At 41.5% G+C, this 23,003-nt stretch overlaps 2 protein-coding genes across 3 annotated transcripts in view; both read left to right on the forward strand.

Annotated features, from left to right (window-relative positions):
- Positions 1 to 12,440, forward strand: part of ITGB3 (integrin subunit beta 3) — a 58,541-nt gene extending 46,101 nt beyond the window's left edge. Inside the window, exons 13-14 of one of the 2 annotated variants that reach the window (XM_049861643.1) lie at positions 3,382 to 3,548; positions 4,698 to 12,440. In XM_049861643.1, coding sequence (XP_049717600.1) covers positions 3,382 to 3,548; positions 4,698 to 4,766 — 236 coding nt within the window. In that variant the 3' untranslated portion in view covers positions 4,767 to 12,440. The remainder of the gene's footprint in view (positions 1 to 3,381; positions 3,549 to 4,697) is intronic. The other variant, XM_049861642.1, reaches the window with a different exon arrangement.
- Positions 12,441 to 12,465: 25 nt separating this feature from the next.
- The window catches only part of EFCAB3 (EF-hand calcium binding domain 3), a 573,675-nt gene continuing 563,137 nt past the window's right edge, over positions 12,466 to 23,003 (forward strand). The window contains exons 1-2 of the mRNA XM_049861611.1: positions 12,466 to 12,604; positions 22,864 to 22,974. Of these exons, the coding sequence (XP_049717568.1) occupies positions 22,945 to 22,974 (30 nt within the window). The 5' untranslated portion in view covers positions 12,466 to 12,604; positions 22,864 to 22,944. The remainder of the gene's footprint in view (positions 12,605 to 22,863; positions 22,975 to 23,003) is intronic.

Here is a 23,003-nt window from a genome sequence, read left to right on the forward strand (position 1 = left end):
ACACGCTCCTTTCTCGACCTTGAGTTTCCTATTACCAGCTTTTCTGTCCCCTCCTGCCTTCTAGTCCATGCTCCTGGGCTGGTATGCCTCTTTGGTCTCCTTTTGTTTTGTGGGCTTGTCTAATCTTTGGCTGAGGGTGAACCTCGGGAGTGACTTCATTACTGAGCTAAAAGGTTGTCTGGGGGCCATACTCTCAGGGTTTCCCCAGTCTCTGTCAGGCTAGTAAGTCTGGTCTTTTTATGTAAGTTAGAATTTTGTTCTATGTTTTTCTCCAGCTGTGTCTGGGATCCTCTACTGTGATCCCTGTCAGAGCAAGGGCTAATTATTTTTTGAGAACAGGTGGGCTTAATTCATCTTGGAATTTGTTAGGAGAATTTTGGCTGCTTGAGGAAGGGCTGTTATGGCCATGTCACCTAGGGTATTGGCTGTTGTCTTGGGGAGAGGAGAGTGTTGTGTCCCTCTCTGGGATATTGCTCATCTACCCTTCGAAGAGGCCTTACCACTTATAATGGAGAAGGAAGGTAAAGAGAATCATCTTAATTTTATTTAGTGACTCAAGGGAAAGTTGATATGCGGAAGGGGCAAGGGATGAGTCTGGGTATGTATCTGTGGGGGGAGCTGATGTGGATTAGTTTGACCATAACTCCCCACAGTTTCCTACTTGTACTGCATCTCACAGATTTTCCCACACCTATACTGTCTATACTATTGTCCCTTCTAGTTTCAGAAGGGCAGTATGTCTTTTCTTTCGGATTTAACGTTACTTCACCTCTTTGCTATAACAATCTTTGCTGGTGATCCTACTGGATCACTTACAAAAATCATTTGCCTTCATATTCTTAGACTGAATCTCTGAATCTGAAGATGTGAGGGACAAAGGTGATAATAACCTGGGTTGGTACAAATAACCCCTGGGTGGTTAACTTTTCTGGCTCATCCTCAGTAGACCCCTCCCTCAACATCAGGAGAGGGACCAGAGATCTAGAGTCTCATATTTTATATCTTGCTGCCTTGTTCTTCCAGGCTTTGCTTTCCTTCTCCTCCCTGTCAACCATTTCCAGAGGTCCCAGAGCACGGGAAGAAATTATTCCCCTTCCCTTCCCCAACTCATATCCTTGCAAATGCTCTCTTTGAAGGGTTAAGCCACTGCAGGGCAGTACAAAGAGTATTGCCAAAGGGGTTGGCATTGGCCAAGCAGAGCTTTAGCCCATGTGGAATGGGCTATCCTGAGATGGGCCATCATTACTCCCAGATAGTGTTACCAGATAAAATACAGTATGCCCCATGCAATATTTGGTACATACTTATACTAAAAAGTTATTTGTTGTTTATCTGAAATGGAAATTTAATTGGTTGTCCTGTACTTTTGTTTGGTAAATCTTCCAACCCTACCCAGACTTCATTGACCCTGGGTCACCCTTTATGGGTCCTCACCACTGTAGCTGGTAGGGCCCTCCAGAGACCACCTGATCTTGTCTTCTGCTTCCAGAAAGCCTTTGTCCACTCCTTTCAGGACAGATGGTTAACAGATATATATTTATATTTTCCCTGAAGACTTCATGGCATTCTACCTGTCCTGTCCAACTAACTCGCAGAGTTTGAGGGATTTCGCCTTGAGGGTTTAAGGGTCATTCCTACCTCAATCTGCCAGAGAATTCATAATTGCTTTTCCCAGAATTCGGGCATTCCATTCCTGGGAACTGAGACTGTGGAACCTTATAGCCTTTCTCCAGACACTTCTTTAATTGTAGACAGAGGTTGTAATTTGGTGGGTTGGGCAATAGCCAGCTCGGGTTTGTGGTAGTGGTAGTTTTAGCATAGTGTGTGGTGTACAGGATGTATGTTTAGGGAAAAAGGCAGAAGATGGTGTAGTAAGTGGGTGTGGCCCCCTTTCCAGACTTATCCATACCCACATATGCAAATACCTAGTTATATAACACCTGAGGAATTACCTGAGTGAAGTCACCATCAGATACCTGTGGCTTATGGGAAGCAGAGCTCTAAATGATGAGCATACTCAGGCTTGTCCCTTACAGGGGTGAGGCACATCTGTCTGTCTAGGTTGTTGTCTGGACTTGAACAGGAAGTTGGCTCTCAATAAAGTTAGATTGTAGATGACTAAATATTTTGGGAAATAATCCAAAATATCATCTTGGCCTCTTGGTCTCTAAAGATGTTAAAAAGTTCACTGGGTTCCCAGGACTTAGGGATGTAAATATCTGAACTAGGTTAACAAATACAAATGCCTACAGGGTTAGGAAGACAAATGTGTGAAAACAACTGGGCATAATAACAATAGTAGTAATGGTACCCCATGCCAGGCACTCATCTGAGTTTTTAAAATACATTAACCTGATTATTTCTTATAACAAGTTTTTAAGGTCAGTGCTATAATTTTCTCTGTTTTAATGATGGAGAAACAGGAAACACACACCCAGAAAGGTTAAAGAATTTACCCACGGTCACATAGAAATGTGAGTGGGAGGCAAAGCTTAGACTGGACTGTAAAACAAAATAATACTCATGAAGAACATGCTTCTTAGTTCAAGGAGATACATGAGACCAAACGGGCGGCTTCTGTCCAGAGGCAAGATAAGGCAGGAAGGGACAGGACCTGGTTGGATGGACACGGGAAACCCAGGGTAGAAAGGAGGAGTGTGCTGTCCCATTATAGGGATTGCAACTAGTGTCACATAACAATATGGGTGTACATTTTTGTATGAGAAACTAACTTGACCTCTAAACTTTTACCTAAAGAAAAATGAAAGCCCCCTCCCCCCTCAAAAAAAAGACAAGTGGGAACCCAGGATTCAAACCCAGGCTGTCCGGCTCCAAAGTGCACAGTAGCACAGATACAATGACAAAAGTCACACTTGGCCTTGGTTTGGGGAAAAAATACAGAGTGGTGAGGACTGTGGAAAACTAGAGAACATGTGTCCCATCTAAAAGGGGCTGCTGTTGCTCAGCTCTGGCCAGTTGCTGCCATGTAGGAATGTTGGCTTAGTATTTCTACATCTTCTTCTTTTCTTTCTTTTTTTTAAAGAGATGATGAAGAAAAACCTGAAATTTGGGGAGAAAATCTCAATATTCAATGTTGCCAATAAAATCAAAAAAATTTTTTTAATGAACACTTGTGTGAACCAAGACTGAGTAGGTTGGACTTAGCCCAGGGGTGACCAACTCACAGCCTATGATTTAAACCACTTGGGACAAATTATTGCTGTCTTAACGATCACATTTTTTTTTTTTTTTTAAGACTCCTGTTTCCTTCAGAGACCTTCCCAGTACTTTATTGTTTTGTCAAGAAGACCTTGTTCATAGTCTGTTCAAGTGGTTCCTGTTTCATTCACAGCCACCCTCCTCTGTGCTCTCTCCTGATAGATTGTCCCAAGGGCCCGGACATCCTGGTGGTCTTGCTTTCAGTGATGGGGGCCATTCTGCTCATCGGCCTTGCTACTCTGCTCATCTGGAAACTCCTCATCACCATCCACGACCGGAAGGAGTTTGCTAAATTTGAGGAAGAGCGAGCCAGAGCAAAATGGGACACAGTAAGAGGCTGGGCTGGGAGTTCTGATTCCAGAGCCTGAACTGGAAGCAATAGATGATCAGTGTGGCAGGTTCAGCCAACACTGTAGTTTCCAGTTCTGGCAACTGGAAGATGGCCTGACTGTCCCCTTGTCCTTAAGCTTCCTGGAAACCCCGATTCTATTTCTACTATACAATGACCAAGGGTCACGTCTGAGTATTGGCTAAGGACACCTCGTGCCCAGCTCTGTTCTGAACACTGCGAGGAAATTAAAAAGACGTGTGTTCTGCAACTGAGGGAGACAGGACAAACTTGAGAATTTTACATTGAGAATATATAGCATATTATACACTAAGTCTAAAGCATTCAACCACCAACTGGAAAAAATATAATAATAGCTAATGTTTATTGAGTATTTGCCATGTGTCAGGAACTGTTTCAAATACTTTTCATGTATTAACTTATTTCATCCCTATAACAGCCTAGTGATGGCCAGTATTATTCTCATTTCACAAATAAGGAAACTGAGCACAGAGCAGAGGAATTAAATGACTTGCCCAATTGTGGGAGGAAATTGGGTTAAAATAGGAATTCCTTTGTGGGTCAGCCCCTTAGTGGCAGTATAGCATTTCACCTTATTCTCCTCTTTTTTTTTTTTTCTCAAATAATGAGATGATAGCTCCCAAATCAGACTGTACTCTTACACTTTCTGCATTTCCAGTTTACCCTGGTTTAATCCAGACAGACATTTACTGAGAACCTTCTATATACTTAGTTTTACTAGATTTTCCTTCAATTCATCTTTTACATTTTAACTTATTTCTGGACCTTCCAAATGGCTATTTGACTCCCTGAAGGTTCAGGGTTAGGCTGAAAGTTTTTTCCTAAGGGTCTTAAGAAGGTGAGAATCCTACCACTGAACCACCACTGCCCCCCCTGGGCTAAGTTTATTTTTAAATAGTGGCAGTATGGCATTCTAACTCACCTTTCCTTATTTCTTACTCATTCCCATTCTGAGAACTAATGTATGGGTAAAATGAGCATTAAGCTGTTTCACTGATGGTGTATCTCAGAGAAGGGTGTCTTAGGGAAACTTTTGAAATGAAATTTAAACCTTCAGGACAGGAAAGGTTTGAGGAATTCACTGCAAGCTTTTCTGTTCTCTCCTCAGGCCAACAACCCACTGTATAAACAGGCCACATCGACCTTCACCAATATCACCTACCGGGGCAATTCATAACAAGCGGTCGTCCTCAGATCATTATCATCAGTCTATCCCAGGATTGGGGGAATCTCTCCCATCATGTTTACAGAGGACAGTATCTATGTGGTGGGATTTGGGGCTTGAATGGGGTGGGTTGGAAGAATGTAAGTATGTGGAAGTGTGGATTTCTGCACATGTGTGTGTATGACTGCTGTGTGTGGGGGCATGTGTAATTTAAAACTTGTGATGTATCCCAGATGAGGGGAGCTTCTCAGCCTTTGTCCTCAGAATGCCTCCTATAGGGATTCTTCCTGCTTAGCTTGAGGGTGACCGCTATGGCTGAGCAGGTGTTCTTCATTACCTCAGTGAGAAACCAGCTTTCCTTGTTGGGCCATTCTCCCTGAAGAGAAGGGCTAGGCTGAGGCCCCTCATTCCAGAGGAAGGAATGCCAAGCCTCAGCTCTATCCTGATGATGAGTTTTTGGTTCTTGGGACTGTGTCTCAGCAGCTGTGGTGGGAACAGCTGGGCTTTGTACCCGGTTGTGTCATCTGTACCCCTGTCTCCTTCCCTTCCCTCAGGCTGAAGGAATCAGTGGAGAACTGAACCATCAGAGCTGCCTGTGCCTTTTTGCCATCACCTCAATTCAGCCTATAAGAGGAGTCTTTGCTACCTAATTCTTTGATTTATTGGGAATGAAGGTGGCAGGGTCACCCAGGGGTCATGAATGACCAACACCACGCAGTTCACAGTCATAACCCTTCAGATTTGCCTCACTGAGAGTTCCAGAATGGACCTGAAGGTTCATTTAGAAATGTGTCACTCTTAGACCAGCACCATCTCCTTACCTCCTACTTTCACACTCTCACTGCTGTAGACATTTGCTGTGTACTGAGGATTTCTCTCATGACCAAGGGGAGTGCTATGGTTAGTGCCACATGTCTGGCCCCAACCCTTTAAGCCTTCTTCCCTTTGTCCAAGGCACCACCACACACCCACCCCTGTGCCTCTGTGCACTACATCCATCCATGGGGCTGACTGCATTTATCTACCTCTTGGGTGTCTTGTAAAGGAACCATTCTTGTGGGTCACTGAGCCTGCTGGAAAAAAGTGCCAGGGTGGAATGATGGGCCAGTTGTGTCAGCATGTGTGGCCTGTTCTATGGGCCGGGCAACCTCATTTTAACTCAGTCTTTGAGAGGCCACAAGTACCATTTTATTTTATTTTCTCATTGGGGCACCTGAAACCACAATGAAGCTTGTTTAATATAAAGGAACATGTATATAAGTACACTTGTTTATAAATACAATTATTGTTGTAATTTTATTTGATAACAAGGAAAGGGACCATAAAAAACTACAGACTTGGGCTGGATACGGACACTCCTACCTGGCATCATCCAGAGTGAGCTGCTGCCCAGCCAGTGGGTCTGTAAGGGCTTTCTGATCCTGGAAGCCTGTGGGGATGGACATACGGATATGCCAGACCTTTCCTGAGGAGCAGGAAAATGGGTGGTTCTTTTTACTCCTAGCAATAGCTCCATCATGAGGTATCCCTCACCCACAAGAAAAAGTGAAAGACCTATAAACAGTGGTCTGAGGATCAGAAGATCTGAGTCCTGATCTCAGTATTACAGTTAAGGAGCCTTTAACATTAATTAATTTAATTTTAAGAAAACCTGGGCTCAGCTTTCTAGTTTGAAAAATCAGCTTAGCTGATCTTGAAAGGTTTCATTCAGTATCAGTATTCTAAGATTCAGAAGGAGCCCTGGTAGAGGAATGGTTAAACACTCAGCTGCTACCCAACCAGTTGGCAGTTCCAACCCACCCAGCAGCTCTGTAGGAGAAAGACCTGGTGATCTGCTCCTGTAAAGATTACAGCTTAGAAAACCCCACGGGGCAGTTATGTTCTGTGGGTTGCTATGAGTTGGAATTGACTCAAAGACACCCAACAACAATAACAGCATTCTAAAATTCAAGAACTTACCATGACATCAAACATACAGCCTCAAGATTCTGTAGGGTGTTGATACTGTTTATTTTCTTAGTTGGGAGATCTCAAATTTGGCTTTGGCAAGAGCAGATATCATTCTATATCACCTTTCTCAATGAAAAAGCCTTATCCTTTGATCTCTTAGAACCCCTCCTCCATCTTTTTTAGCAGTTACATCTCCACTTAGCTCCGATTTCTTAATTCACTTTGCACATATGTGTATCCACATATTAGGGAAGAGGAATCCATGAGAAGTAGCTGGAACTTGTGTTCTGTATCCATCTGATAATACTGAGAATAAGCCTTGGAATTAGGAACGGGGCAAATGACTGAGCTGCTTTTTTTTTTTTTTTTATAGTTTTTATAGGGGATGGGGATGCGGTAGAGGGATAAATGAGGGAGGGTGGAGATGATCACAAATCCAAGAAGTTGAGAACCTAATTATAATCTTTAGTTTCTGAGACAATAGGGTTCATTAGAGTAGTAGTGGTACATTTTCTTTAGACAAGATGATTTATATGAAGAAACTACATCAAAGAGGGGGAAGAAAGTATATCCGGAGGATGGAAGCATCACTAGGAATCCTGTCTGAGCTTCTGGAATGAGGCTCGAAGGCCCTGAAGACCAGTACTGTTTGTCAACTTGTAGATGTGCTCGTAAGATAGCACAGTCAGTTTTGGTGTCACGTAGGAGGAACATACAAATAGTATTTTGGCAACAGACAACACAGCCCAAATGTGCTATTTTTACTGAGCTCTTTTGGAGTTCATGTGCAGTCTCAGGGTCTATGGACAATAATGGGAAACTTTAAACATTCCTGACTTCTAGATGACAAATTGCCACATAAGGAGTCCGTTCTTTACCTCTCAGATAGTCCTAGAACACCCATAATTTTAAGATACTTCTCTTTGTTAAGTATTCCTCGCTGAAATTACTTAAGTGTCTTTCTTTCTAACCATCTCCTCTGTTTGAGTTGTCCAACAGTGAATTAAAAGTGCTTCCAAAAAAAAAAAAAAAAAAAAAAATTGGCCGAAGGCTGCCCAGTGCTTCCTGTGTTATTTCTGTTTCCTTTGGGTGAAAAGGATAAGTGTGATTGCCTCACAGAATGATTATTTTAGAACAGCATGTTTCCAAATGTTACAGAGTGGTGACCACTACAGGAACTGAAGCTAGTCTGAATCTAGAGCTGTTCTTTAGATTTTAATAATAGCATTCTAAAAATGAGTAGGTTTTTACTGTTCTAAGAGTTTAAGATGTTATTTTTTTTTAAATTGAGGTTTATTTAGTAATTTGTGCCACTTCCACAGAACAGAATGTTAAATTCAGCCTAGGTTTTGTTTGCAGGAAGCATAAAATGGTAAAAGAAATCATTTACAGGATCGTTCAAATGATCAACTTTTATTTAAGGCAGTGGGTCTCAAAATGTGATCCCAGGACCAGCAGCATCAGTATCACCTGAGAGCTTGTTAAAAAACCTGCTGCCATCGAGTCGATTCTGACTCATAGTGGCCCTATAGGACAGAGGGGAACTGCCCCATAGTTTCCAAGGAGTGCCTGGCGGAAAACTGCCGACCTTTTGGTTAGCAGCCATAGCTCTTAACCACTACACCACCAGCATTTCCAAGAACTTGTTGGAAATGAAAATTCTTAGGCCCCACCCCGTACCTACTAAATCAGAAAATCTGGGGGTGGAGTTCAACAATCTATTTTAGTAAGCCCTCCTAATAATTCTGATGGATGCTTAAGTTTGAAAACAACTGGTGTCAGGAGTAAAGCATGTATTCTGGCCTAGAAAGAAGTTTATAGTAAATCAGCTGAGTTACTATAAGGTTAAGAACACATCTTGGCTAATAGAGTCAGAAAACCAAATATCTACTCACAAAAAATCAAAATTTACTTTTGATCCATCTTCCAAGTTAAGTGGTCACGGGCTTCTTGGGTTCACCCACAGCCACAAATTTCCATGAAAACCTAAAAGAAGTTATAGGTTAGAATTACGGGGGTGGAAGTGGGGAGAAGAAGAAACAGCTAACAGGATTCTTGGCAGGCACCTTTTTTTTTTTTTTTTAAATGTGCACCAGGTCGCGCAGAATTTATTCACAGAAGATGGAATCGAAATCTTAACATTATCATCCCATAGGATGCCAGAATAAGACTTTATTATTTGTAACTTCATTTTTTGCTGTTTAAAATTTATTGAGCACTGACAGTGTGGGATTGAAATACTTTACACAACACCCATAACATAATCTTTGCCTTTGAGTCTTAAATTCCTTACATAATATACATTTTCCGAGCACAATACAGCACACGTCATCATGAAACAATTATGTGATCACAGACTGAACCTTTTATGGTGAGCTTTTGTGAGATTTACTGTGTTTTATTTACATAGTAGTAACTGATGACTAAATGTCTGGTTGAAATGGAGGACTTTCTGTGAAAATCAAATGAAAAGCCATATGTCAAACAACATTAATAATCCTTTAACTCTTGGCATCTGCAGTCTGAGTTTTACAGTCACAGAGCCATCTAATGATCACTGGGACCAAGTACAAGCAGATAGCCTGGGAATTATAGTACTTAAGTATTAACACTGATATAAAGGAGGAATAATGTATGCTTTGCAAGTAAGCTATTTAAGAAACATTTGTTGAAAAAAACTTCAGTTTGGTTTTGTAATACCATAGATTTTCGAAAATATATTTTCCTAATTTGTTTTAGTTTGGTTAAAGCATACAAGGAGGCAGTCTTAAATGCTCATGATCAGGGTTAACCGTATCAAATACATTTTTAAAATTCCACTCAACATTGTTACCTAAGGACTGTTTGCATGTGAACGGAAAACTAAGAAGTCAAGAATATGCTTGCCTTCTATTTAGCTGCTAATGTCATAGTGATATCCTTCCAACCCCTTGCATAGGGGAAATATTTTTCAAAAGCTGTGTATTTTCTGACAGTACACCAAAGCATGTGCACAAAATGTAAGTATTTAAGAAGAATAGGGAATTTCAGAGCCTTTAGGGAAAGCCTCCATTGTCAATTATTTGTTAGCAGAGTCCCCGAAAAGAACTTTATAAGGAAAAAGTTTTTCAAGTGATTGTGTTTTACCTAATGTATTAGTTGGGTTTTCCAGTGACTCATACACAATTGACATGATTCTTTGGTGGGGTTGGTGGGATGAGTGTAAATATTTTGTGGTGGCCAATGGAAGTACTTTAAGAAACAGGAAGAAATGTTGATGGGTGTATGATGGACTTTGCTTTTCCTGACTCTTATTGTGACAGAGTTTGTAAATTGTGCCCCAGTATCTGTTCTTCCTTTCTCACGAAAACCCAAACCCACTGCTGTCAAGTTGATTCCAACTGATAGTAACTATGGGATAGAGTAGAACTGCCCCATAGGGTTTCCAAGGCTGTGAATCTTTATGGAAGCAGGCTTCCTCATGCAGAGCGGCTGGTGGGTTCAAACCACCGAACTTTTGGTTAGCAGCCAAGTGCTTTAAGCACTGTGCCACCACGGCTCCTTCCCCTTCTCACATAGGCCTAGAAAGAAGTTTATAGTGAGTCAGCTCAGTAACTATAATGTTAAGAACACATCTTGGCTGATAGATTCAGAAAACCAAATATCCACCCACACAAAATCAAAATTTACTTTTGATCCATCTTGCAAGTTAAGTGATAACATGCTTCTTGGGTTCACCCACAGCCAAAAATTTGTAGTTGGGCACATGGCCACCCAAAATAAATACAATGTTTCCTAGCCTCTCTTGCAGCTAGGTGTTGTATGTCCATTTCACAGTCAATGATACGTAAATGAGGTGCATGTAACTCCAGCAAGTGTCATTTAAGGGAGGGAGTATGCCTTTTTTTTCTCCCTTTTCTTCCAGCAGGCTGGTGTGTAGAGGTAGTAGCTGGAACTTAAGCAGCAATCATGAATCAAGACATGACCTACGGAATTGTATTAGTTATCTGTTGCTACGTAACGAATTACCCCACAATTTAGCAGCTTAAAACAACAAACATCTTGCATTTCTGTGGTCAGGAATTCAGGGAGGGCTTGGCTGGGAGGCTCTGGCTCAGTGTCATTCATGAGTTTGCAGACATGCTGTTGACTGGGGAGGCAGCTGATTGAAGGCTCAAAGGGGCTGGAGGATCTTCTTGAAAGATAGTTTACTCACACGGCTGCTGGCAGAACACATTGGTTCTGCGCTGGCTATTGGCAATAAGCTTTACTTCTCATCACTTAGATGTCTCCATAGAGCTGTTTGGGTGTCCTCACAACATGTCAGCTGGCTTCCCCCAGAATGAGTAATCTAAGAGAAAGCAAGAAGGAAGCCAAGACAGGAGGAGAGAGAACGGAGGGAAGGACTGTGCTGTCTCATTAGGAAGAGAGCAATTAGTGTCTAGCAAGGTGTATGTAAATTTTTGTATGAGAGATTGACCTGATTTGTAAACTTTCACTTAAAGCACAATAAAAATTAATTAAAAAAAAAAAAAAAAGGAAGCCATGCCTTCTATGAGTTTTGTAAGTGCCATATTATCCCTCTGCCATATTCTATTCATTAGAAAACCAAACCCATTGCGGGGGAGTCAATTCTGACTCATAGTGACCCTACAGGACAGAGCAGAACTGCCCCATCCGGTTTCCAAGGAAAGCCTGGTAGATTCAAACTGGCAACCTTTTGGTTAGCAGTCGTAGCTCTTAACCACTATGCTACCAGGGCTTCCAATTCATTAGAAGTAGTTCATTTAGTGAAGGCGAGGGGAATTGCTAGCCACCTCTTGGAGGAGCGCTGTGGTAGAGAGAATAATAGTCTTCCCCAAACGTCCATGCCCTCATCTTCAGAACCTGTAAATACGTTACATCACGTTAAAAAAAAAAAAAAAAAACAAACCCCGACTTTGACGACTGATTAATGGTCTTTCTTTTAAGGTGTCTCTGGGTGCTACTTGAACCTCCAACCTTTTGGTCAGCAGCTTAGAGTGTTCGTAAACAAGCCTTAAAAATGATCAATTTCACCGAATTCGGCTTACACAATGTTCTGTGGAAATAATGGGGAAAGTCAAGAAAAATGAGCTTGCCATTTCTTATACCAACGTTATTTCATTGGCAGGATGCAGGGAAGGAAAAGTTTATTTCCTAAGAAAAAGTATCTCTTCCAAAGGGAAGCTTAGTTTCCAGGAGGGCATCCTGGAACAGATTTAAGCAAAATAGTGGGACAAATGGCATTCGAGCTGCTGTTCATTATTAAGTAGTAGAAACTAAAAAGGATGCAATCTTTTAAAAGAAAGGAGGGCGGGAAATATTCAAAGAAAGAAGACAAACTCGAAGCGCGGTCAGACTACGGCGGGGCAGCGCACTAGTGAAGGAACAGAACTGCAAGAAGAGTAGGAAGCGTGTAGGATGGAGGGCGAAATCGAGGCAAGGGATGCGGGAAGTAAAGCGGGTGGAGGGGAGCTTCTTTGCTCGTGTCCAAGGCCTGGCCGTACCCAGCCAGAGGCCCGTGAGGTCACAGGCCCTTATGAGGTGAGACACACGGGAGGACCGAAGGGTGCGGTCGCAGCGCTCTACAGTCGGCGCGGTGGCGGCGAGGTCAGCAGCTCCCCGCAGCACCGGAGCCTCTGGGCTGCGGCAGCGACAGGAGCTGCGGCCCGGGTCCCGCGCTCTCGCGGCACCGTTTGTTGTGTTGGAGCGTCGGGCTTGGTCAGGTGACTTCCGGGGCGAGGCCGCGCCGCACGGGATCCCGGGAAGGCGGCGGAGCGGGAGCGTCGAGCCCACAGGGGGCCTCAGGGGCCAGCGGCGAGGATCGGCGGCAGTGAGGGACCGAGAGACAGCCGGAAGAAGCCTGAGGGGGGCGGTGGCGAGACCCTCAGGGGACTGAGGTGGGGAGGCGAAACTTGCTGTGGCGGTGGGAAGGAATCGCAACCCAGGTTGAAGGAGGAGACCGCCACATGGTGCCAGGGCGAGGTAGAACAGTTACGGAGATGGACGAAGGTTCCAGAAAGAGACGGCAAGATGACTGTGTGGGACAGTCAAGAGGGCCAGAGAAGTGACAGAGTCTGGGGCGGGTAGTGCCTCAGAAATGTTGGTAATTCTAGAAGGGAGAGGTCAAAGTGGGTGGCTGAGAAGCTTCATGGCTCCTTCGCATACACTTTTGACCACTATTAGAGCACTTACTTCTCATTTTACTTATTTTTTCACATGTCTACCTATTTTCTTCACAGAAAAGTCACACATTTTATAAGGGCAGGGCCTATTGGAATCTCCACAGCACAGATTCTTGTATGAGGTGGATGTTGACTCGATAATTGTTAAATAAAATAGTTGGGAGTGATAAATTTAACAGATTTCTATTAAATCACAAAATTTTAAAAATTCTGTCAAGAATTGGAAAGCCCTTTAGTGAAAATGGAGCGCAGTGGTTACCAGTTTGGCTGTTAACTAAAAGGTAGCAGTTCTTTTTTTTTTTTTTAACGTGAAAATATTATCGCTTGATCTACATATGGATTGAATCAGCCATGGTACTTTGATTTTAAATATTCCTTTGATGTATTGAAGCGTGTTGAATTTCTTCACTTCCTTTGGTAGTTTTTGATGAATTAGTTGGTGACAACCAAGGTGGAAGGGAGAATGAAGGAGAGAGTGTGTTTGGGAGTGGGATGGACAGAGTGCAGGATATGGCTAACGGTGACTGTTCCCTCTTACTTCCCTAGTGCCCCTGGGACCCCAGGAAGGGTAGATAGCCTTGCTTCTGACAGCTGCTTCCAGACCTTTCTTCCTCCCATTCTCAAAACATTGTTTTGCGTTTCACGTCATCAGACTGTATCATCCTGTTCCAATCCTTGTTGCAGTCAAACTTCAGCTCCTAGCTTCCTGCCACTCTAACGCTACTGCTGTTGCAGAGGAAAATTTTCAAAAATGGAGGCACTTATCTCAGGACAGGAATGGCGGGATCAACATGCATTCCCAGGGAGCAAAAGGTCAGAATGTAAACAATTCATTCCTGGGAAGAATCTGTGTAACCTAACTGGATGACACCACTCACCTGAGGATAAAACTCACTGCCCCTCTCCTCCAGCCAAATAGCTGACCTTTACATTTCAAAGGACCCCAAAGCTGAAGCTGAATCAATCATTAACCGCCTACCTTTCCTGTGTTCTTTATGCATAAAAACCTCCAACTCATTAGAGACAGTGGAGTGCTTTGTATTTTTACTTAGCACTGCCCAGCTCAACCTGTATTATTTCTCAATAAAACTCCTTTTCTTTCACGCCCAATAGTATGAGATTTTCTTTTTTGACACTGTTGTAATGCTGTGATTTCACCTTCTTTGGTCACCACTCCTTTCTTTGTAGCTTTGATGTTATTTTACTAATAACTGCAACTCTATTATCTCAGTTTCGAATGTCCCCCTCTCCACAATCACATTCTTATCTTTCAGGCTCGCTCCCAACTCTTAACAACGCTTTGACACCACCAGGATCTTCAATCTACATTTTTGTGTCCCTCAGTCACTCTTGTTCTTATTTCTTACCCACCTACCCAGTTTAAGTTTCTGGGTCAATCATTAAAACCACTTCCTTGCACTTCCCCCAGCTCCCTTGCCTCCTTTTCAGTTCATTTTACTACCTTAGCTAAATCGTAATTCTGGACTAAAGCCACCTTTATGCCTACTAAGTGCCAGCATTTCCGCAGTGAACATGGCTAGAGAAAAGTATTCTAGACAGTTTCCTTAAGGACCATTCATACCGTTCATGAGGTTTGGTGCTGCTGTGTGATTGGGCTCACTCTAAATTCATGTTCATGAACCTCAAGGGGTCCTTGAGGCTACCCAGCAATCATATCAGATTCCTCTGAACTATTTTTATCCTCTCCTAGATGACTATATCAGCTGTCCCTTCAGACCTCTAGCACCTCCTCTTCCATTGTTACTCTCAGTTGATAACCTTGCTTTGCATTTCATTAAGTAAGGTAAAGCAGTCAGATGAATTTGTACAAGCTCCCACAACTACATCTGTTCACCTATTCTACTTGTAACTGTGCACAGTTCTGTTAAGTCTATGGATATGTTCTTACCTAAAGCCAAACCTTCCCTTTGTGTTCCAAATCCCATCTCTTTTCTCCTTCCTGAGAATATTGATCCAGTAATTCTCCGCTCTTATATCATCAGTTTCCCTCTCTCTACTGGATCATTCCTATCAGCATATGAACATATTTTTCCCATCCTAAATGCTCATGACCCCATTTTCCCCTCAAATACTATCTCATTTCTGTCTTTTCCTTTACTGCCTGTCTCCTTGAAAGAGTCATCTCTTCTGGCTGTCTCCAGTTTCTCTCCCCTGTTGTCTCTTGACCTCACTTCAGGAACATTGTATCCTCACCATAGCACCCAAATGGCTCCTCTCAAGGTTATCAGTGTCTTCCCTGTTGCAAAATCTAATGGATTATTCAGTGTTCATCTTACTTGATCTGTCAGCAGCATTTTTCACAATTGATTACTTAATCTTTTCTTTTTATTGTGGTAACATACGCACAACATTAAGTTTGCCATTTTAACAGTTTTCGAGTGTGTAATCCGGTGGCATCAGTCACACTCACAATCTTGTGCAACCACCACCACTGTTGGTTTCCAATGCTTTTCTATCACCCCAAATAGAAACTTTGTACCCATTATGCAATAACTCCATACTTTCTCCTTCTCCCAGTCCATGGTAACCACTAATCTAGTACTTTTTGTCTCTATGCATTTGTCTATTCTAGGTATGTCATCTAAATGGATCATACGATATTTGTCCTTTTGGGTCTGGTTTATTTCACTGAGCATAATGTTTTCAAAGTTCGTTCATGCTGTAGCACGTATTATAACTTCATTCCTTTTAATGGCGAAATAATACTGCATTGTATGTATCTACCACATTTTGTTTATCCGTTCATCTGTTGGTGGACACTTGGGTAGTTTCCATCTTTTGGCTGTTGTGTAATGCTGTCAGTCTTCTTTTGAAACACTTTTTTCACTTGACTTCCAAGAACTCAGACCCATCTAAATTTCCTCCTACATTTCTGATCATAGCAGCCAGAGCCATCTTTTCAGAAATTAGATTATGTCATCTCTCTGCTCAAGACACTCCAATGGCTTCCCGTCTCCTCTGAGTACAAACCAGGGTTTTTACCATGACCTAGGGGCCTTCCTTTGGTGTCTCTGACCTCTTCTCTTTCTTCTTTCCCGTTTGTTCTCTCTGCTTTAGTCTTATGGGCCTCCCCTTGAACTTTCAGGCTCCCTGCCTCAGTGCCTTTGACCTTGCTTTTCTCTCTGGTTGGAATGGTTTTCCCTAAGATATTTATTGGCTCCCTGCTTTATTTAATTCCTTCAGGTCTATACTCAAAAATTTCTCTCAGTAAGCCTACCCTATCCCTGTGCACCTTTCCCCCTACATACTCCCTTTGCCCTTTTCCTGCCTTACTTTTTTTCCCCTTAGTCCTTATTACAGATAATGTACTATATATTTTACTTATTTATGTATTGTCTTTCTCTCCCCACTAGACTACACTTCATGAGGGTAAGACTTTTTTTTTCTGTTTTGCTCATTGCTATATCCTCAGAACCTGGAACAGAGCCTAGCACATAGTAGGTATGCAATACATAGGTATTGAATAAATTGATAGATGAAAGGATAAATGGATAAAAAATGGCTGGAAAAGAGGGATACAACTCCCTTTAATTTCTCTTGGTGTGTTCCTGCAAGTTCACAGATGTATCATAGAATTAAAAGCATTGAGAAACAATTTTGTTGACAGAGTTATGGGGAAGAGACGTCCTACGCTATTTTTTTTCTCTTAGCTTTGAGAGAGTTATGTGATATTTTATTCACCCAACAGACTAAGACCTGCCAAGTTTTTGATAATCAGGTCAGTAAATTATGAAACAGTTCTTCCTTTTAAGGTTTATTTAAATCATGTTATAGGGTCACTATGAGTTGGAATCAACTATATGGCAACAGATTTTGGTTTACTCTGCTTAATTAAGTACTTTGCTGACTTAAGAACTCTTGGTGAGTAGCTCAGTAGGGAAGGAATTCCTTTTTTCCTTTTTTTTTTTCTTTTTCTCTTTCTCCTTCACTCTTTACCTTTCTTTATTCCCACAATTCTTCCATCATTCCTTCATTTTATATAAATAGAATTGGCTAGGTACTGTGAGAAATAATTCAAAGCAAGATAACAGTTCCAGGTCTTTACAAATTTAGGCTATACTCGAGATAAGAGAGGTACATGTGAATAATTAAAAATCCAAGGCAAATGACTAGTGCCAGTTGAATAGTGAAGATGGTAAATCTACTGCCAAGTGTTTAGAGGTATAAATTGAACTGGTTAGAGAAGATCTAGAAGAAGTGACATAGAGTGGGTTGCTGGAGAAACCTGTATAGACTTCTCATATCTTCTGAGATGGGTATTCTTTTTTTTTTTTTTAATAATTTTTATTGTGCTTTAAGTGAAAGTTTACAAATCAAGTCAGTCTTTCACATATAAATTTATATACACCTTACTACATACTCCCACTTACTCTCGCCCTAATGAGTAAGCCCGTTCCCTTCTTCCAGTCTCTCCTTTCGTGACCGTTTTGTCAGTTTCTAACCCCCTCTACCCTCCCATCTCCCCTCTAGACAGGAGATGCCAGCATAGTCTCAAGTGTCCACCTGATACAAGTAGCTCAGTCCTCATCAGCATCTCTCTCCAACCCATTGTCCAGTCCAATCCATGTCTGATGAGTTGTCTTTGGGAATGGTTCCTGTCCTGGGCCAACAGAAGGTTTGGGGACCGTGGCCACTGGGATTCTTCTAGTCTTAGACCATTAAGTCTGGTCTTTCTATGAGAATTTGGGGTCTGCATCCCACTGTTCTACTGCTCCCTCAGGGGCTCTCTGTTATGCTCCCTGTCAGGGCAGGCATCGGTTGTAGCCGGGCACCATCTAGTTCATCTGGTCTCAGGATGATGTAAGTCTCTAGTTCACGTGGCCCTTTCTCTTGGGCTCGTAATTACCTTGTGACCTTGGTGTTCTTCATTCTCCTTTGATCCAGGTGGGTTGAGACTCGTTGATGCATCTTAGATGGCCGCTTGTTAGCATTTAAGACCCCAGACGCCACACTTCAAAATGGGTTGCAGAATGTTTTCTTAATAGAATTTATTTTGCCAATTGACTTAGATGTCCCCTGAAGCCAAGATGGGTATTCTTAATGTGGCTTCATTTTAATATATTTTGAATTCTGGGAACATTGGTCATATAACATTCAACAGTGATTACTACAACATACTTCAGAAATAAATACATGTGTTTAAAGCATCGTTCTTCCATTAGAAAGACTGTTAAGAAAGACTGTTAATACTTGCAGTTAAAGTTCACACTATGAGAAGGACACTGATAATTGCAGCTAGCAATGTATAGCCAGCAACATAATAAACAACTCATAAAATGTAGCTCAGATGTAACGGGTAAGAAATTTTTGGAAAGTTTGGGTAATTTCTAAAAGTGTTGGTTATCACATTTGCATAATATAAAATTTCTCTGGATTAAAACCAGGTCGAAATATCTTTTTATTTTTTTTAATGTAATAAAGTTTATTCAGTCATACTGTTGTTGTTGTTGTTAGGTGCCATCAAGTTGATTCTGATTCATACCAACCCAGTATAACAGAACGAAACACTGCCTGGTCCTGTGCAATCCTCACAATTGTTATGCTTGAGCCGATTGTTGCAGCCTCTGTGTTAATCCATCTTGTTGAGAGTCTTTGCCTTTTTCACTGACCCTCTACCAAGCATGATGTCCTTCTCCGGGGATTGGTCCCCCCTGATAACATGTCCAAAGTATGTAAGATGAAGCGTTGCCATCCTTGCTTCTAAGGAGCATTCTGGCTATCCCCCATGTGTCTATCAGTTTGTTGCACTGTGGGGGCTTGTTTGTTGCTGTGATGCTAGAACCTATGCCATCGGTATTCAAATACCAGCAGGGTCACCAGTGGTGGACAGGTTTCAGCTGAGCTTCCCGGGTAAGAAAGACTAGGAAGAAGGACCCAGCAATCTACTTCTGAAAAGAGTTAGCCAGGGAAAACTTTATGAATAGCAGCAGAACACTAATATAGTGCCGGAACATGAGCCCCTTAGGTTGGAAGACACTCAAAAGACAACTGGGGAATAGGTCCCTCCTCAAAGTAGAGTCGACCTTAATGAAGTGGATAGAGTCAATCTTTGGGGACCTTCATTTGCTGATGTAGCATGACTCAACATGAGAAGAAATAGCTGCAAACATCCATTAATGATTAGAACATGGAATGTATGAAGTATGAGTCTAAGAAAATTGGAAATCATCAAAAATGAAATGGAACACATATTGATATCCTAGGCGTTAGTGAACTGAAATGGACTGGTATTGGTCATTTTGAATCAGTCATCTGATCTGCTATGCCAGGAATGACAAGTAAGAGGAATGGCGTTGCATTCATCGTCAAAGAGAACATTTCAAGATCTATCCTGAAGCACAACACTGTCAGTGATAGGATAATATCCATATGCCTGCAATGAATACCAGTTAATATGACTATTATTCAAATTTACCCACCAACCACTAAGGCCAAAGATGAAGATTTTCACCAGCTTCTGCAGTCTGGAATTGATCCAACATGCAATCAAGATGCACTGATAGTAACTGGTGATTGGAATACAAAAGTTGGAAACAAAGAAGAAGGATCAGTAGGTGGAATATATGGCCTTGGTGATAGAAATGATGCCAGAAATTGCATGATTGAATTTTGCAAGACCGACGACTTCTTCATTGCAAATACCTTTTTTTCAGAAACAAATGATGACTATACACATCACCCTTGCTAGATGGAATACACAGGAATCAAATTGACTACATTTGGTGGGAAGAAATGATGGAAAAGCTCAATATCATCAGTCAGAATAAGGCTAGGGGCCGACTACGGATCAGACCATCAATTACTTATATGGAAGTTTAAGTTGAAACTGAAGAAAATTAGAATAAGTCAATGAGAGCCAAAGCATGACCTTGGTTATATTCCACCTGAATTTAGAGACCATCTCAAGAATAGATTTGGTGCTTTGAACACTAATGAGCAAAGACCAGATGAGTTGTGGAATGACATCAAGGACATCATACATGAAGAAAGCAAGAGGTCATGACAAAGACAGGAGAGAAAGCAAAGACCTAACTTTACGTTAGAAGAGGCTCTGAAACTTGCTCTTGAACATCAAGTAGCTAAAGCAAAAGGAAAAATGATGAAGCAAAAGAGCTGAACAGAAGATTTCAGGGTGGCTTGAGAAGACAAAGTATTATGATGACGTGCAAAGAGCTGGAAATAGAAAACCAAAAGGGAAGAACATGCTCAGCGTTTCTCAAGCTGAAAGAATTGAAGAAAAAATTCAAGCCTCGAGTTGCAATAGTGAAGGATTCTGTGGGGAAAATATTAAATGATGCAGGAAGCATCAAAAGAAGATGGAAGGAATGTACAAGAGTCACCATACAAAAAAAATTGGTCAGGGTTCAACCATTTCAGGAGGTGACATATGATCGGGAACCGATGGTGCTGAAGGAAGAAGTCCAAGCTGCACTGAAGGCATTGGCAAAAAACAAGGCTCCGGGAACTGACGGAAGCCAGTTGAGATGTTTCAACAAAGGATGCAGCATGGGAAGTGCTCACTCATCTATGCCAAGAAATTTGAAGACAGCTACCTGGCCAACCGACTGAAGGAGATCCATATTTATGCCTATTCCCAAGAAAGGTGATCCAACTGAATGGGGAAATTATTGAACAATATCATTAATATAACATGCAAGCAAAATTTTGCTAAAGATTGCTCAAAATTGGCTGAAGCAATATATTACCAGGGAACTGCCAGAAATTCAAGTCAGATTTAGAAAAGGACATGGAACAAGGGATATCATTGCTGATGTCAGATGGATCCTGGCTAAAAGCAGAGAATACCAGAAAGATGGTTACCTGTGTTTTACTGACTATGTTAAGGCATTCAGCTGTGTGGATCATAACAAATTATGGATGACATTGCAAAGAATGGGAATTCCAGAACACTTAATTGTGCTCATGAGGAATCTGTACATGGATCAAGAGGCAGTCGTTCGAACAGAACAAGGGCATACTGCATGGTTGAAAATCAGGAAAGGTGTGCTTCCGGGTGGTATCCTTTCACCATACCTATTCAGTCTGTATGCTGAGCAAGTTATCGGAGAAGCTGGACTATATGAAGAAGAACGGGGTGTCAGGGTTGGAGGAAGAGTCATTAACAATCTGTGTTATGCAGGTTGTTGACATGACCTTGCTTGCTGAAAGTGAAGAGGACTTGAAGCACTTAGTGATGAAGATCAAAGACCACAGCCTTCGGTATGGATTACACCTCAACATAAAGAAAACAAAAATCCTCACAACTGGACCAGTAAGCAACATCGTGATAAATGGATGTCGGAAGAGACTCTTGAGGTTGTCAAGGATTTCATTTTACTTGGATCCATAGTCAATACCCATGGAAGCAGCAGTCAAGAAATCAAAGGATGCATTGCTTTGGGCAAATCGGCTGCAAGAGGTCTCTTTAAAGTGTTGAAAAGCAAAGACATCCCCTTGAGGACTAAGGTGTGCCGGACCCAAGCTATGTGTTTTCAATTGCCTCATATGCATTCGAAAGCTGGACAATGAATAAGGAAGACTGAAGAAGAGTTGACGCCTTTGAGTTGTGGTGTTGATGAAGAATATTGAATACACCATGGACTGCCAAAAGAAGGAACAAATATGTCTTGAAAGAAGTACATCCAGAATGCTCCTTAAAAGCAAGGATGGCGAGACTGTGCCTCATATATTTTGGACATGTTGTCAGGTGGGATCAGACCCTAGAGAAGGACATCATGCTTGGTACAGTAGAGGGTCAGCAAAAAAGAGGAAGACCCTCAATGAGATGGATTGACACAGTGGCTGCAACAATGGGTCCTAGCATAGGAACAATCGTGAGGATGGCGCAGGACCGGGCAGTGTTTTGTTCTGTTGTGCATAGCATAGCTATGAGTCAGAACCGACTCAGTGGCACCTAACAACAATAACAAGGTTCTGGCTGTACTTCTTCCGAGACGGATTTGTTTGTTCTTCTGGCAGTTCGATTCAATATTCTTCTTTAACACCATTATTCAAAAGTATCAATTCTTTGGTCTTCCTTGTTCATTGTCCACCTTTCACATGCATATGAGGTGATTAGATTATTTTTTGTTGTTGAGAATGTGCACAGCAAAACATACACCAATTCAGCAGTTTCTACATGTATCATTCTGTGACTTTAATTACATTCTTTAAGTTGTGCAACCATTCTCACTCTCTTTTTCTGAGGTGTTCCTCCCCTATTAGCATAAGTTCACTGCCCCATAAGGTTCCTATCTAATCTGTAAAGTTGCTGTTGTCAGTTTCATCCCGTATGGATAGTTTTAAAAGAGCTTAAAGCTCAAGGCAGACATTTTTTACTAGTTAAGCAAAACTATTGTTTTGCTAAAACATCTTTTGCTTGCAGTCATATCGTTATTTTGAGAAGCAATATTGTATAATGTTGAAGACTATGGGCTCTGCAGTTAGACTGCCTGAATTAAAATTCTGACTCCACCACTTGCTGGCTCTGTGATCATGGGCAAGTCGATCTCTTCAAGTCTTTAATTTCCTCATCTAAAATGGAGGGAATGATAATTTCTTACAGGATATTTGTAAGGAATAAGTGAAATAACGCACAACCAAATGTTTATCATAGTATCTAGCATTTAATAACATTGGCTATTACTACTGTTTTAGTAGTTCTACCTCCCAGGGTTTTTTAGAATAAATAAGTGTAATTGGATTTCTCTGCCATCTGAAGTTGTATTTCTTGACTTCTTCCTATACCATGAAAGTTAGAACACTAGATGAGGTCCTGTGATTTACGATCTACTAACTACTTTTTCTAGCTTTTGCCTACATATCTGTGTTGGCGAATATCTATCAGCTATGTCACAAGTGAGTGTTACATTGAAGAGATAACTTCAAGTAGGTAACTGAAATTACTTAAGTCTCCTATAACAGGCATATAATTTTTTTTTTCTTTTTCTTAGCAGGAAATTCTTTTGTACTACTGCTCAGTCACACTTGTTCATCAAGGTCTTTGAGTCCTCAAGGGAAGAATTTGCATAAAGATGGAAACTAAAGTACAATTGTTCTGTCAGGTATTCTTTCAAAACAGTTACTAAAAAAT

The sequence above is a fragment of the Elephas maximus genome, chromosome 19, assembly GCF_024166365.1.
Source record: "Elephas maximus indicus isolate mEleMax1 chromosome 19, mEleMax1 primary haplotype, whole genome shotgun sequence".
Classification (NCBI taxonomy): domain Eukaryota; kingdom Metazoa; phylum Chordata; class Mammalia; order Proboscidea; family Elephantidae; genus Elephas; species Elephas maximus.